The 16,583-nt window shown below is 42.9% G+C and overlaps 1 protein-coding gene across 9 annotated transcripts in view; it reads right to left on the bottom strand.

Moving 5' to 3' along the window:
* Positions 1 to 16,583, bottom strand: part of asap2a (ArfGAP with SH3 domain, ankyrin repeat and PH domain 2a) — a 99,142-nt gene that overhangs the window by 65,280 nt on the left and 17,279 nt on the right. For all 9 annotated transcript variants that reach the window (XM_046366511.1, XM_046366516.1, XM_046366510.1 and 6 more), the window contains exon 2: positions 3,138 to 3,210. In XM_046366511.1, coding sequence (XP_046222467.1) covers positions 3,138 to 3,210 — 73 coding nt within the window. The remainder of the gene's footprint in view (positions 1 to 3,137; positions 3,211 to 16,583) is intronic.

The raw sequence follows: 16,583 nt of genomic DNA, 5'->3' as shown, positions 1-16,583 counted from the left end.
AGAGCAGAGAGAGATTTCTCCCAATTCGCACCAACTGTCATGGATGAATATTTCACCAAAGGAGAGTGAAGCCCAGGCGACTGACTAAGATTGTGGGTAGGGAAGGGAACCTGGGTGAGATGTCTTAGGTTCAGTTCAGCGCCTCTAGCCCACATTAGAATACCAAGCAGCACAGACTCAAAAGTTGCATAGACACCCTGACTGGAAAATACGAACACAGAATCTCACTGACAATGATGACGAGCTCCTTAAATGTCTTACATTTACATTCTTCTTAATGGTCAAGGTTAGCAATCCCTTCCGGATTTTTTGTGATATTTGCGACAAAGATCCTTGATTTTGCTGCAGCAATTCTGACTTTGGAATAATTTTGTCCAGTTTGTGATGAAAATACGCTGACAAGGGAAAAAGTTTGTTGACGTGTGGCTTGATCGAAACCATATTTTGAGGTAAAATGTGCAGTGATTGGTTTAAATTGCGAGCCCTCTTTTTGTACTGCAGTAGTAGGTAAATTTGTAGGCTAAAATATTGCAATGATTTGACTGTTTTTAATGTGGGAATTCGTCAAATTTACAAGCCATTGCATAATATGCGGGTAATTGTTGATTTTGCTAAAAAAAAAAATGGAGCACGGAATCCTGGAGGGACTGGGTTAGGCTCTATGCCTAAGGGCACCTTCTGTTCTATGCAGAGCCTGAAACAAGCGCTAAATATTATAGCTAGTATTGGAGCCAACTTTAGCACTAATGCTAACAAGCCCGGCAACACATTCTTTCACTATTCATATTGGAACTTACAGAAGTCTTTGCTACACAGAAGGGCCAGAGAATTGACTCCCACAGCTCCGCTAAATCAAAAGAGTCTTAATTCACAGCACTCATTCTCAGGAAGACTGGAAGGTCACAAAGTTCTACTCTTATGTAATCAATCAACCGCTGTTCCTCTTCTGACTGACGGTACATTCAGAAAGGGCCCGTCCAGATGAATGACGACAAGGGGTGATCCACAACGTGAAAGAACACGATAGTGGAATGTCTAGGACCGTTTCAAATCTAAAATGTGAGCGATGACTTCAGAACATCTCTTAATTCACAACGGTCCGTTACGTCAATGACCAGAGCAGTAGAACTACTTCGATGTTTCCACGGCATTCTTGACACGTCCGTCTCATGAAATGAACAAGACTACTTGAAAAGGTCGTACTGACAATAAGTCCAGAGTTACTGAATACGACACACCCCCCGTAGCCCCAACATTACCTACAGGTCTCCGACATGGCTGTCAAACGTCTGACAGCTGAGCAGAGCTGGCAGGGGTGTAATAAACCTGGGTGCTGAGGTCTTGACGATTTCGTTTTCTGAGGCCTGAGGTTAACCAGTAGTAGAGGTTTATCTGTGAGGATCACAGACTAAAAGCCTTCAGGAGAGACTCATCTCTCACGTCACCAGGACTCAGATTTACAGCGGGCCTCCAACGCCACTCAAATCAGGCAGCCTATCAGTTAGAGCACTTGGCCAGTGACCGAAAGGTTGGGGATTCAAATACCCGAGCCGACAAGGTGAAAAATCTGTCGATGTGCCGTTGATCAAGGCACTTAACCCTAAGTTACTCCAGGGGTGCCGTACTACTATGGCCGACACTGTAAAACATTTCTCTGCACCTTGTATGTGACAATAAGCACTAAAAAAATGTATGTTATCGAAACCTATTACTGTACGTCTATGTAGTTACTACGTTTCTCCAAGGGGCAATGGCTTCTACTGGCACCTTCGGGGAATAGTCATCTAAATCACAATCACGAGCTGCATGGACACGCAAGCAAAGCCATCAAATGTATTACATTTTAATCTCCAACTTCCCAGCTACGTTTACACGCTAGCAATGACATCAAATTTACATTCAATTTGAATCTCTAACTTGCCTTTGTCAACAAAACGAATGTCAGAGACAAGACGAATCTATAGTGTGTTTTCTGTACTGAATATTCTGTTGTCGAAGTAACAATTAAGATTGTCAGTGTTAAGAGGTCCATAAAGCCTCTTATTGAAAGTGCTTAAAACGCTTAATGTGGTTATAAAGAATTTAAGCCCCTTATTTTGGAAAGGATTCAGCCAACAACATGAATTCGACCCGTTATGAAAATCCTTCCATTGACGGTGATACCACAGCAAATTATGCATGTTGCCTAGTAACCAACTGGTAAAAGAGTCAAAATGCCCACCAGAGGCATCCACACACACTGTACACACACACACACACACACACACACACACACACACACACACACACACACACACACACACACACACACAGTTGTTTAGTGACACAAAGTCACTGTTTCAGGATACCGGGAAGAGAGGAAGGAGATGAAATGAAATGAGTGCTTGGAACTCCATTAGAACATAGTGTAGTGGGGAAGAGCGCAACACTGTCCCCCTTTTGCCCCCATACACTCACAAGTACTCACACAAAAGGGTGTTCCCTGGTACACCTGTTCCTCCAAGGTCTGGGGTAGACAGCTGTCCCCCCTTGAACAGAGGTGGCAGTGTTCCCAAAAAAGGCCCAGCTCAGCAAAGAGAGAGAAAATTGTTCCATACGCTCTCAGCAGGACCCTGTCACACAGCCCAAAGACAAGGCGCTGGAAACAACCCATACTGTCACAGCCAGCCAGAGTGAGTATGCTGATGAGCTCCGTGCACACACACACACACACACACACACACACACTTGCAACCCGCCCAAAACAAGCACACACTAAGCCAGTCTCCCCATGGCCATCTTCCAGTAGATATGGATTCCTCAGTTTAAACCCTAACGTAGTAAGCATTGACAGAGGGAGTCAGCGTTGCTGTTCTCTTCTCCATACAGTGCATGGAGAACATATGGAGTTACGGCAGGGCCATAAATCTTCAAACAGAGGTCATCCTCTCCCCTCATTTGACCAAAAAACACACAGACCCTAAACCCTGTCATACCCTGGCCCACACACACACACCCCACCGCGGCGACCAGGTACATGGACTAGCTTATCGAGTTCACGTGATGACCGTCACAGGTGGCTCTGAACTCTGACCTTTCATCAGATGGGAGCGCTATGGTGTTGTGACTGGAAATGAGTGTTAACCTTTCAGACTCACCCAGACCCGAGGTGTAGATGGCCTTGACGGACTTCTTCATCTTGTACAGCACGCTGCGGTCCACATCCAGCGCCTGGAGGGAAGGAGAGGGAGGAGGTCCAGTTAGAGTCTGACCGAGGACACAATGAAAGCTACACATTCTGTAGCATTCGTGTTGCCTTGCCTTACTGACATGTCTGAATCATTCCCACGGCTAATATTGAATGAGATCGTGTTGTTTGAGGCAAGTCGTCAGCTCTGGGAAACGTCTGTTACCTAACGTTCTCTCGAGGAGAGATTTTTTTCCCCCCTTCTCATCTTTGGCATTGATAGCGTTTTATCTTGCCACAAGTCCTTGTGGACACAGGTGCGTCAGTGTGTGCCTACTATCTGTGTGTGTGTGTGTGTGTGTGTGTGTGTGTGTGTGTGTAGCAGGTGTGTTTTAAAGTGTATATGTGCTTGACTTTGGGTAGCAGGTGTGTGATTTGCATCTCTGTGTGTGTGTGTGTGTGTGTGTGTGTGTGTGTGTGTGTGTGTGTGTGTGTGTGTGTGTGTGTGTGTGTGTGTGTGTGTGTGTGTGTGTGTGTGTGTGTGTGTGTGTGTGTAAGGAGGAAGGGAACAGCCTCCTGACTGCAGGTGATTCATTATTCAGTACGATGCTATAAATAGGCTGAATCCCAGTGTGGAGTAAGAGGGGCGAGAGAGGAGTTCAGGAGGCATCCAAACAGACCAGATAGGTGGAGTCACTCCATTATGGAGGTAGGTCAGGCTGATGAGGTCTCACACTACTAAGAAGCCTTTCCTGTAAGATGCACACACACACACGCCAATGCACTTACAGTACACACATACTCTCCCGACTCCAGCTGAGACAGTGCACCACTGTACCAACCAACCATTGAACGGTCTCCGGGGGATTTGGGAAATTAGTTTTGTGCTTCACCAAGAAGGTCCAGCTGGCGCCACTCTGTCCTTGTTCCCAATATCACTGAATTCAACAGATCCTATCCCCCTCCGATTACCTCAGTCTAAATCTACTTTGGTGAAAAGGCACAGTGGCTCCATTCAGTTGCCACAGATAAACATACACGGTATTCCCCTTGCTACCATGCTAGCCATGAGAGAGAATAGTTAGGCCTAAATCAGCATTATATTTTTTTGAATCCCCGAGAAGTGATCTGTTTCTTGTTGGTATTGAATTTCACGGAGTGGGCGAGAGCTGACAATGTGCTTGGTCACATTTATCAGTGGTTGCCTCGTGCTGACACGGGCCACCTACATACAAATTGAAGGACACTAGGTGTAGGGATATCTGGAGACTTGTTACATACAGAGAATATATCATAAAGGAAGAGGAATTGAGACAGTTGTTACATACAGAGAATATATCATAAAGGAAGAGGAATTGAGACAGTTGTTACATACAGAGAATATATCATAAAGGAAGAGGAATTGAGACAGTTGTTACATACAGAGAATATATCATAAAGGAAGAGGAATTGAGACAGTTGTTACATACAGAGAATATATCATAAAGGAAGAGGAATTGAGACAGTTGTTACATACAGAGAATATATCATAAAGGAAGAGGAATTGAGACAGTTGTTACATACAGAGAATATATCATAAAGGAAGAGGAATTGAGACAGTTGTTACATACAGAGAATATATCATAAAGGAAGAGGAATTGAGACAGTTGAGTACCCACGCTTATTGAGCACGACCATAGACTAGTGGTCAACTTGTTGAATCCTACAATTTAGGGGGGGGGGGTTCCTTTTAGAAAGTGGAAAATAAGACGAAGACATGTCAGTGAGTGAAATTCTGAAAACAGGGCTGCCGCGGACCTTAACTTGACCTCTGAGATTGGACAATAGGGAGCAAGCTTGGTTACAATGCCACTGGGCTTATTACGTGAACATGATTGACTTTAAATCCACATCCCACTTCTAGACATTTCCTACAAACCCGTTCTATCAGGAGAGAAGAAATCCATCTCTCATAAGAGCTCGTCAAATAGTCATTTTGATCCTGGCGATTAACCCCCATCTCCCTCAAAAAGAGAGAGGAAAACTATAAAACATTAAAGCTGAGAAACACCGTCTCGTTAGCGGAACCGAATTACTCATCACAAGCGCTGACGCTAACGAGATCGCCACCTGGGTGCTCAGACTTAAATCTTAGCTCCCTGCCCACCACTTGCTGAGAGTCACACAACACAAGCCCTCTAAGATTCTCCTAAGACAGTCTACAAGCATTTGTCACAACATTCACCGCATGTGCTCCAGCTGACTGATTTAGCCAGTGGCCAGCAATTCTTTGCAGCAATTGTAGCCAACTGATGTCAGACAAACCTCCAAAAATATCGTCAATATAGATGGGAGTTATCCTAACCACCCTTCCTAAATGCTGCCTTGTTGTAATTTGGTGCCAAGAGTTTCCCATTCACCGTTCTACTGTACAAATATGAGTCATGAGCCAGTCTAGCGTAAAATATATGACTCAGATAAACACAAAACCTTATAAAGCTCCACAGGGACCATCTGGATTCATAGACCGAAACAAAGTCCGGACCCCACACATACTGAAACTCTGGTTTTCAACCACACTTGAGGTATTGTTCAAATCAAGCTATGAAACAAATGATAAATCAATTATTTTCTGGATCCAAAGTTCAACTTTAACTGTAACATGAGATGCAGGGTTGCAAAATGTTTCTGCTCCATCCAATATCACTCTGCACTCTCCTTCCAACCATGGAAATCTGCTTCCTTAAGTAGATATTTTACCTAACCTTGAGAGGCTACTTCATGATAATGCCCTAAAAGCATTTCTGCTTACCTCATCCCTCCCAAAGAATACAGCAACATTGAGACTTGAATCTTCACTGATTTCCAGTGCCTCTTTCCTTGAGAATGATACCGCCAGGCAGTGACCGAGTTAGTTAAATGCCCCGTCCAGAGGAAGTTGCCGCCACTATTTCGACCTAAATCCTGTTCTAGTACGGAAATACTTGTTTAGTTCCACCCTCCTAACACCGACGTATGGCGCATATAAATATGGATTAATCTCCACCTTCCTATGTTTACACAGCCTATACAGTCTATGGCACAGGACACAATCTGCAATTTGTGAACAAACCAAACAGCCAGGGTCAAGGGTGGCTTTGCCAATCGCTAAGGAGCACAGCACAGTGAACTGTAGCTACGACAAGGTTACGAACCATCCTCCCACTTCTGCAACCAAGTTGAATGATCAAAGATGAATTAGTTTAGCAATTATACTGGATTTTTACCCGGCAAAGCTAGAAGCTGACTAACCTACTCACTGGACCAATAAAGCCAACTAGTTAGCCAGGTAGCTAGCTAAAGGTAACAATTAGATACTGTGGACAATTGGTTCCAAAGTTGTTTCAAGCACAAACGTACAGTGCCTTGCGAAAGTATTTCGGCCCCCTTGAACTTTGCGACCTTTTGCCACATTTCAGGCTTCAAACATAAAGATATAAAACTGTATTTTTTTGTGAAGAATCAACAACAAGTGGGACACAATCATGAAGTGGAAGGACATTTATTGGATATTTCAAACATTTTTAACAAATCAAAAACTGAAAAATTGGGCGTGCAAAATTATTCAGCCCCTTTACTTTCAGTGCAGCAAACTCTCTCCAGAAGTTCAGTGAGGATCTCTGAATGATCCAATGTTGACCTAAATGACTAATGATGATAAATACAATCCACCGGTGTGTAATCAAGTCTCCGTATAAATGCACCTGCACTGTGATAGTCTCAGAGGTCCGTTAAAAGCGCAGAGAGCATCATGAAGAACAAGGAACACACCAGGCAGGTCCGAGATACTGCTGTGAAGAAGATGTGACTTTTATCTCTTATTCTTATCCATATTTTTTGAAACTGCAGGGGCTCGTAAGTAAGCATTTCACAGTAAGGTCTACCTACACCTGTTGTTTTCGGCACATGTGATAATTTTTTTAAATATCATGTAATTCTACTGTATGTTCCTTGTTATTAACTGCATCCAGATATTACACTGTTGATGTGGATGGAGTACAAAGGTTACTAGTTAGCTTGTATTCGCCGAACAATAACACCAGTGTTCCTGTAACACAATGTGGGTACTGAAATTATAGCCAGAGGAGGAAGTGGTGGCTTGTCAGAGCACAGACATGTTTCTAATTTCAGTGGTGCTCATGAGGATCCATCAGGGGAGCAACTTTCACTGGGGACGGGGTGGACATGACCCCCCCCACATTCTAACATTTTATTTTTGCCCCCCCCCCCATTTTTATTATTGCAAAAAAGCTGCATCTGTGTACTTTAGGACCATGCGGACGCCTCAGATTAGTTGGCTAGGCTGTTTGTCGGTTTCAGCCACTGTGTGGACACCACAGAGCGTGCGGACAGGCCGCGTGAAGGCAAAGCTTCTGACCAGCACGGTGCTGCTGTCTCTGTGCAGCACTTTCTCAGGGTTGTTAAAGCAAGCAAAGCAGAAACTGGCTACTCTTTATTTGACTGATGTAGCTGGCAAGGTAACTGATATTTGACTTTACAGAAAAAAATGATTTATTCCCAGTGCTGAGCTAGTAGTGTAACTGACATGTTATGGTAGGTAGTGTTTCATCCCCTCTCGACTTCAGTTCTGTCTGAAGAGAATGAACTACTCCGTAGCTAATTTGGCATGGGTCCTCGGATCCTCAAAAGGTTTGACAGCTGCACCATCGAGAGCATCCTGACGGGTTACATCACTGCCTGGTATGGCAACTGCTCGTCCTCCGACCGCAAGGAACTAGAGGGTAGTGCGTATGGCCCAGTACATCACTCGGGCCAAGCTTCCTGCCATCCAGGACCTCTATACCAGGTGGTGTCAAAATTGTCAAAGACTCCAGCCACCCTAGTCATAGACTGTTCTCGCTGCTACCACACGGCAGTCGGTACCGGAGCACCAAGTCTAGGACCAAAAGGCTTCTAAACAGCTTCTACCCCAAAGCCATAAGACTCCTGAACAGCTAATCAAATGGCTACCCAGACTATTTGCATTGCACCCCCCCCCCTTTACACCACTACTACTACTCTGTTATTATCTATGCATAGTCACTTTAATAACTCTACCTACATGTACATATTACCTCAATTACCTTGACACCGGAGCCCCCACACATTGACTCTGTACCGGCACCCCTGCATATAGCCTCGCTATTGCTATTTACTGCTGCTCTTTAATTATTTGTCATTCTTATCTCTTAATTGTTTGTGGGTGTATTTTCTTCAAACTGCACTGTTGGATAAGGCCTTGTAAGCAAACATTTCGCTGTTGTAGTCGGTCGCATTTGACCAATAAAATTGGATTTGATTCCCTGCTTGTCACACCTACCAGGTATAAAACAACTCTACAGACCTCACTGTCATGGTGCAGTCAGTACACAACATTGATGATGAATGCATTCAGATGTGTTTGAATGCCCCGTCATGTTCATATCATCTCAGACAAATTAGTGCAGTGTAATCTTATCATCTTATCGTCTTATAGACCATCCTACATGCCAATGAAACGGAATATCAGGCACTCGGAAATGTTGTTCCTCTGCTGGAAGTGTAAAACACAAAAAAGGGGACATACAGTATTTGCATGATATGTTGTGATCATGAAGGATGGCTGAATTCTGGCAAAGAACGTGTTATTTTATCTCAGCATGTCTACAGATTCTCCCTGTTTAGGTTTGCTTGGAAATGTTGATAGTGGCGACTTTTCAGAAGAAACTGTGTAACTTAGAATTTATAGTGGCTAAGAAACACATTGCTATTAATTGGAAGGTTGGTTATCCTCTCACAATGTCACAAAGGATGGCAGAAATGTCAAGTTACGTATCACTAGATTTGATTTATTACAAGATTAAGGGTGTACTGTGCAACGTTCACAAGGCCTGGATGCCTTATATGGAATTTACTGTATTACAAAAAGGGTCTGTATTGAAAAGCAGATTTTCTTTTGTCGAGCAGTCGCAAATAGTTGGGGTTTTTTCCCCTCCATGGCACACGAGACACCGGTGTGATTTGCGCTGTCTCAGAGGACTAATCCATTGAGGAGGCCACGAGGTTGCCTCAGTCCAAGAACAAGGGGATTGTGGCTCAGATGCACAAGGCACGTCTCTCTCCAGAATTCGCTCTCTCCCGCCATGTCGTGGGTAGTCATTGTGTGCATTGTTTGTGATGTCTATCAAGTCCCCATTACATACATCACTAATCTTAGCCTACATTTACCATTTATTACCATCATTTCTAATCTGCAAAGTTTGTTTCGCTACAGTAATTTCTGTTAGTGCATACAATATATCATTATTATTACAGACATTTGTTCTCATTCTCAGAGTACACATGTGTTTTGCAGGACAACCTATGCTACCTTTGTGAGAAACAAGTTTGTTTATTTCATTTACGAGTTATCAATTTACTCATCGTCTTGTGTTTGAAACGCTCCTATCAATGTTGAGTAAAGACGCACACCTGATTACACATATAGAAGAAGGACGAGTGTCTCCTGACCCCTCCTGTCTCAACCTCCAGTATTTATGCTGCAGTAGTTTATGTGTTAGGGTCAGTTAGGGTAGGGTCAGTTTTTTTTCTGGAGTACTTCTCTAGTCTTATCTGGTGTCCTGTGTGAATTTAAGTATGCGCTCTATAATTCTCTTTCTTTCGCTCTCTGAGGACCTGAGCCCTAGGACCATGCCTCAGGACTACCTGGCATGAGGACTCCTTGCTGTCCCCAGTCCACCTGGCCATGCTGCTGCTCCAGTTTCAACTGTTCTGCCTGCGGCTATGGAACTCTGACCTGTTCACCGGAAGTGCTACCTGTCCCAGACCTGCAGTTTTCAACTCTCGAGACAGCAGGAGCGGTAGAGACTCTGAATAATAATAATAATAAATGCCATTTAGCAGACGCTTTTATCCAAAGCGACTTACAGTCATGTGTGCATACATTCTACGTATGGGTGGTCCCGGGGATCGAACCCACTACCCTGGCGTTACAAGCGCCATGCTCTACCAACTGAGCTACAGAAGGACCAGCTATGAAAAGCCAACTGAGATTTACTCCTGAGGTGCTGACTTGCTGCACCCTCTACAACTACTGTGATTATTATTATTTGACCACGCTGGTCATTTATGAACATTTGAACACGTTGGCCATGTTCTGTTATAATTTCCACCCGGCACAGCCAGAAGAGGACTGGCCACCCCACATAGCCTGGTTTCTCTCTAGGTTTCTTCCTAGGTTTTGGCTTTTCTAGGGAGTTTTTACTAGCCACCGTGCTTCTACACCTGCATTGCTAGCTGTTTGGGGTTTTAGGCTGGGTGTCTGTAGAGCACTTTGAGATATCAGCTGATGTAAGAAGGGCTATATAAATAAATTGGATTTGATTTACATAGCCAGCACGCAAATGTAGGCCTCTAAAATGTGCCCATTTGGGGATGTCTGATGGTATTTCTGAGTCTTAACTCAGCACCACAAATTAGCTGTGGAGCTTATCAAAGTCATTTTCCCTTCACCTCAAACAGCAAGTTCAAAGTCTGTTTTTAGAATCAATTGAGAATGACAATAGTTCCTCAACGTATTTGAACAATATTTCCAGCTCACTCACTTTGAATAACCACTCAGTAGGAAAGGGAAAATGTGATCCTCTGATCCAGTGGAAACGTCATAAAATACCTGATGAATTCTAATCCCTTGCACAAATAGTCTGCAGCGGTGTCTGTACCGACCCAGTTGATCAAATGTTTCAAGAGTGTTGAAAGACAGGTCATGCGTAGCCAATGTAATGTATAGATTATAATATTATTTTTTATAAATCAGGATATTTTCTATCTGCAGGCTGCAATGTTTTTATGTAGGTTATTATTACATTTGGCAATGGCAATGAAAGTTACTTTTTGATTGGTATACATTTTAATTTAGATAAAAAATGATAGATAGATACCACAAACAATGATTTTGAGACACAAAAGACTATTATAAATGAAATGACTGTTCCACGAAAATGTGCACATGAAAAATCATAATTGGCAAGCAGATTGGTAGAAATGTTTAGATAAATTAGCATTCCGAATGGAAACGGTTGCCGACCGCCGGTGTATCCTATTACCGGCAACTTCAGGAGCATGACGGCAGGATCTGCGAAGTAACCAGTAACAGCGTGTGACGAGGGTCGGGAAAAGGTTTTCTTGATCTCTATCTCACTCGAGTCATTTGTGTGTCATCAATACTTAATCAAACAGCGTGCTTAAAGCATCAAAACAAGTTCAATACATACAGTTGATTTTATTTTAAAAAACAGTGTGTCTATGGAAAAATACACGTCTTAACATTCTACTTCACCTACTCTAGTTCACCTAGGTGGCTTAGGGATTTTAGCAGGTTTGGAAAATTATGGAGGGTGACCCGATTAGCCTTTTTTGGGGGGAGCGAGACTCCTCTCTTTTCTGGGCATGTGTGAGTTACGTTATTTACAGTGACATAGGCCTACCTTCACAGTAAGCTACTCAAATAGAATGTGCACACTGTTTTTCTGGACAAACTTCGGTGAGGCTAAATTGTTGGTGTCTGTTGACCCCTAAACACAAAACACAAAGGTGGAGTTCATGAATAGTCTCATTGTTTGTCTTTCATGGATCAATGGATAGCCTAAAGTCTATGAGCTTGACAATGACATTCATGCTTTCTCCATGGAGAGGAAGGTGTCTGGCCATGGTTTCACTTCTGTGGCAATGCAGAGCAGATGGGGGCTGGGATGGGTAGCCTTAGAGAAAATGGCACATGGGGGGAAAGGGGATACCTAGTCAATTTCACAACCGAATCCAATCAACCCGAAATGTGTCTTTCGCATTTAACCCAACCCCTCTGAACCAGAGAGGTGCAGGGCCTGCCTTAATCAACGTACACGTCACCCACGACCAGGGAGCAGTTGTTGCTAGGGGTTAACAGCCTTGCTCAAGGGCATAACTGCAGATTTTTCCACCTTGCCGGCTCGGGGATTCGAACCAGCAACATTTGGTGCTTTTTCGATAGGATAGAATGTTACTCTGCTAAACACAGAAAGTGCAAAACTGAGGGATGAACTGAACAAATATATAAATGTAACTATTTCTAAGATTTTACTGAGTTAAAGTTCATAGAAGCAAATCAGTCAATTAAAATAAATTCATTAGGCCCTAATCTAGGGATTTCACATGACTGGGAAAACAGATATGCATCTGTTGGTCACAGATCCCGTAAAAAAAACTAAAAAAACAAAGTAGGGACGTGGATCTGAAAACCAGTCCGTTTCTGGTGTGACCACCATTTGCCTCATGCAGTGTGACGTGTAATTTCGCATAGAGTTGATCAGGTTGTTGACTGAGTAACCGGCTACAATCTAGCACCTTGGAGGCTGCTGCCCTACAGACATGGAATCACAGGTCACTTTGATAATGGAACACGAGTCACTTTAATAAATGTTTACATACTGCTTTACTCACTTCATATGCATGTACTGTATTTTAGTCAATGCCACTCACACATTGCTCGTACTAATATTTATACATTTCTTAATTCCATTATTTATTTTTAGATGTGTGTATTGTTAGATACCACTGCACTGTTGGAGCTAGGAACACGCATTTCGCCACACCCACAATAATTTCTGCTAAATATACAGTACCAGTCAAAAGTTTGGACACGCACTCATTCAAGGGTTTTTCTTTATATTGACTATTTTCTACATTGTAGAATAATAGTGAAGACATCAAAACTATGAAATAAAACATATGGAATCATGTAGTAACCACACAAAAAAAAGTTACATTTTTAAGATTCTTCAAAGTAGCCACCCTGTGCCTCGACAGCTTTGCACACTCTTGGCATTCTCTCAACCAGCTTCACCTGGAATGCTTTTCCAACAGTCTTCAAGGAGTTCCCACATATGCTTAGCACATGTTGGCTGCTTTTCCTTCACTCTGCAGTCCAACTCATCCCAAACCATCTCAATTAGGTTGAGGTCAGGTCATTGTGGATTCCAGGTCATCTGATGCAGTACTCCATCATTCTCCAACTTGGTCAAATAGCCCTTACACAGCCTGGAGGTGTGTTGGGTCATTGTCATCTAAAAAAAAACAAATCATAGTCCCACTAAGCACACACCAGATGGGATGGCGTATTGCTTCCGAATGCTGTGGTAGCCATGCTGGTTAAGTGTGCCTTGAATTTTAAATAAATAGACAGTGTCTCCAGCAAAGCCCCCCACACCATCACTCCTCCATGCTTCATGGTGGGACCTAAACATGCAGAGATTATCCATTCACCTATTCTGTGTCTCACAAAGACACAGCAGTTGGAACAAGAAATCTCACATTTGGACTCATCAGACCAAAGGACAGATTTCCACCGGTCTAATGTCCATTGCTCATGTTTTGGTCCAAGCAAGTCTCTTATTATTATTTGTTTCCTTTAGGAGTGGCTCCTTTGCAGCAATTCAACCATGAAGGTCTGATTCACACAGTCTCCTCTGAACAGTTGATGCTGAGATGTGTCTGTTACTTGAAACTCTATAAAGCATTTATTTGGCCTGCAATATCTGAGGTGCAGATAACTCTAATGAACTTATCTTCCGCAGTAGAGGTAACTCTGGGTATTCCTTTCTTCTGGCCGACTGCACTTGAAGGAAGTTCTTGACATTTTCTGCACTGACTGACCTTCATGTTTTAAAGTAAATTAAGGACTGGACTGTCATTTCTCTTTGCTTATTTGAGCTGTTCTTGCCATAATATGGACTTGGTCTTGTACCAAATAGGGGTACCTTCTATATACCACTCTACCTTGTCACAACACAACTGATTGACTCAAAAGCATTAAGGAAATCAATTCCAAAAATGTACTTTTAACAAGGCACACCTGTCAATTGAAATGCATTCCAGGTGACTACTTCATGAAACTGGTTGAGAGAATGCCAGAGTGTGCAGAGCTGTCATCCAAGGCAACGGGTGGCTACTTTGAAGAATCACGTTTTTGATTACTACATGATTTCATATGTGTTATTTCAATGTTGATGTCTACACTATTATTCTACAATGTAGAAGAAAAAAAACACTTTAAAACCTTGAATGAGTAGCTGTCTCCAAACTTTTGACTGGTACATTAAACGTATGTAACCAATACATTTTGATTTGATGAACAGAGCAAAGTGAAAGCCTGCTTCAGAGCACTCAGGACAACAACCCTAAGAAAAAACTGCCAAGGCAAAGCAGTCCCTTCTCCCCAGATTGCTCAGTTTGTCCTGGTGGCCAGCTCTAGGAAGAGTATTTGGTGGTTCCAATCTTTTTCCATTTAAGAATGATAGAGGCCACTGTGTTCTTGGGGACTTTCAATGCTGCATAATGGTTTTGGTACCCTTCCCCAGATCTGTGCCTTGACAAATTCCTGTGTCAGAGCTCTACGGACAATTCCTTCAACCTCATGGCTTGGTTTTTTTCTCTGACATGCACTGTCAACTGTGGGATCTTATATAGACAGGTGTGTGCCTTTCAAAATCATGTCCAATCAATTGCATTTACCACAGGTGGACTCCAATCAAATTGTAGAAACATGTCAAGGATGATCAATGGAAACAGGATGCACCTGAGCTCAATTTAGAGTCTCATAACAAAGGGTCTATATAGTTACATAAATAAGGTTAAACATTTTTTTGCAAACATTTCTAAAAAAAAACATTTTCATTTTGTCATTATGGGGTATTGTGTGTAGACTCAGGAGAATATTAAAAAAAATCTAATCCATTTTCAAATAAGGCTGAAACGTAACAAAATGTGGAAAAAGTCAAGGGGTCTGAATATTTTCCAAATGCATTGTAGATGCTCCTAAAAACCAATGAGGACATGGGAGAGGTGGATATTGCAGTGCAACAAGCGTCAAAAACAGAACCAAGTTCTACTTTAGCGCCTAGCTACGCAGACTTGCGCGAGAGTTTTAGATGAAACCATTGAATAACATGCATGTGTCAATGTATTTTGCAATGCGAGCAGTGTGGTCAGCATGTAACACACAAAGCCCATCAACCAGCATCATGCCTCAGCAGACACTTTCAAATCTGGAGAGAGTGCTCTGTCAGGAAAACTGGGCGAGTGCACGGGGACAGACGGAGTCATAAACCAAGCCCGGCTGAACACGACAACACAGCCCTCAATCATTCTCCCACACTCACTCTCCCTCCCTCGCTCAGAAGCATTCATCTCACTGAGGCGTTCGCCGTTCAGAGCACTGAAAGAAAATACAAATAATCACAGTTCACCAGGATCTAGGCCGTTCTTTTGTATGTCTTGCTGTTCGAAACAGACGTTTTTAAAATTAAGAGGCTTTTAACCTAAAGAGTAGGGAACAAGAGGGGATTTCCACAACTGGCCACTGTACCATATCATGAGAGGACAACGCTGGGCCTTTTTACACCCCACGCAGATTATGTCAGAATCTTCTCCAAGATAAAACACTAAATGAAACTCAGCACATGGGGATGAAGATTTCAGTTCCTCTACTGGTATTGACGATGACCTTGCTTGAGTTGAGTAGATAGAGTGAAATAACGAGAGTCTTCATTCATGACATCAGGCACCATCTGGCCCTCTCCAATCTGGAGACTAACACCATTGAGCCTGTAGGGTCGTCACCGGGGCGATGGAGTCCCAGTAATACTTCCCAGGACACAGAGAAGGTTTCAAAGCTCTTCATCAATTCAAATAGATTCACTCCAAATTTACAACGCATCATCGTCAGAAAACAGCCGGCCCAGAGTCAGACGACAAACAGCTACAAGTTGTTGCAAGCCATGTTATTCCAGAGAGAGTTGAGTATTAAAAAATAGATGTTTTTATAATTTCTTAAGAGATTGCAATAATAGATTTCTGAATTAAGTCACCAGTCTAAACAGAAATATTGGATATTGCTAAAGAAACTGAGCCAATGGACAACATACTTGGGGTTCTCACTAGTTGGTTTATTAGAAATCACAATTACCCAAACACTTCTTGAACAAATGGAACATTAGACTTTAACACGAAAAGATGGACACAGATCTTATTTTAAGCCTTTACAAGTAAACCCAAGTGACCATATTGCAAACCCATTTCCCCAAACTACACTAACATCCTCTCTGGCTGCACTACCATCCCACTTCCCTCCTGCCTGTCAGTGTCACCGCCATAACGGGAGAAAAATGCCAAGTCCTGCCAGCCAGACATTAACCCCAGAATGGCTGACCAACACAGGCCCCCACATCTGCTGTCTGGGCCTGGTTTAGCTCAAAGCTAGGAAGGTGAGGCAAGGCCTTATACCTAAAGCACTTGCCTTATATTATCCAAGGTATCCCAAACCAAAACATGGAGAGAAATTAGCTGGGGAGGGTCATTCATATTTCATAGTGCATCCATTGTGTGT

The sequence above is a fragment of the Oncorhynchus gorbuscha genome, linkage group LG10 (genome assembly GCF_021184085.1).
Source record: "Oncorhynchus gorbuscha isolate QuinsamMale2020 ecotype Even-year linkage group LG10, OgorEven_v1.0, whole genome shotgun sequence".
Taxonomy (NCBI): Eukaryota; Metazoa; Chordata; class Actinopteri; order Salmoniformes; family Salmonidae; genus Oncorhynchus; species Oncorhynchus gorbuscha.
The sequence above is the reverse complement of the archived record's forward strand: the minus strand, read 5'-3'. Positions and strand labels throughout refer to the sequence as shown.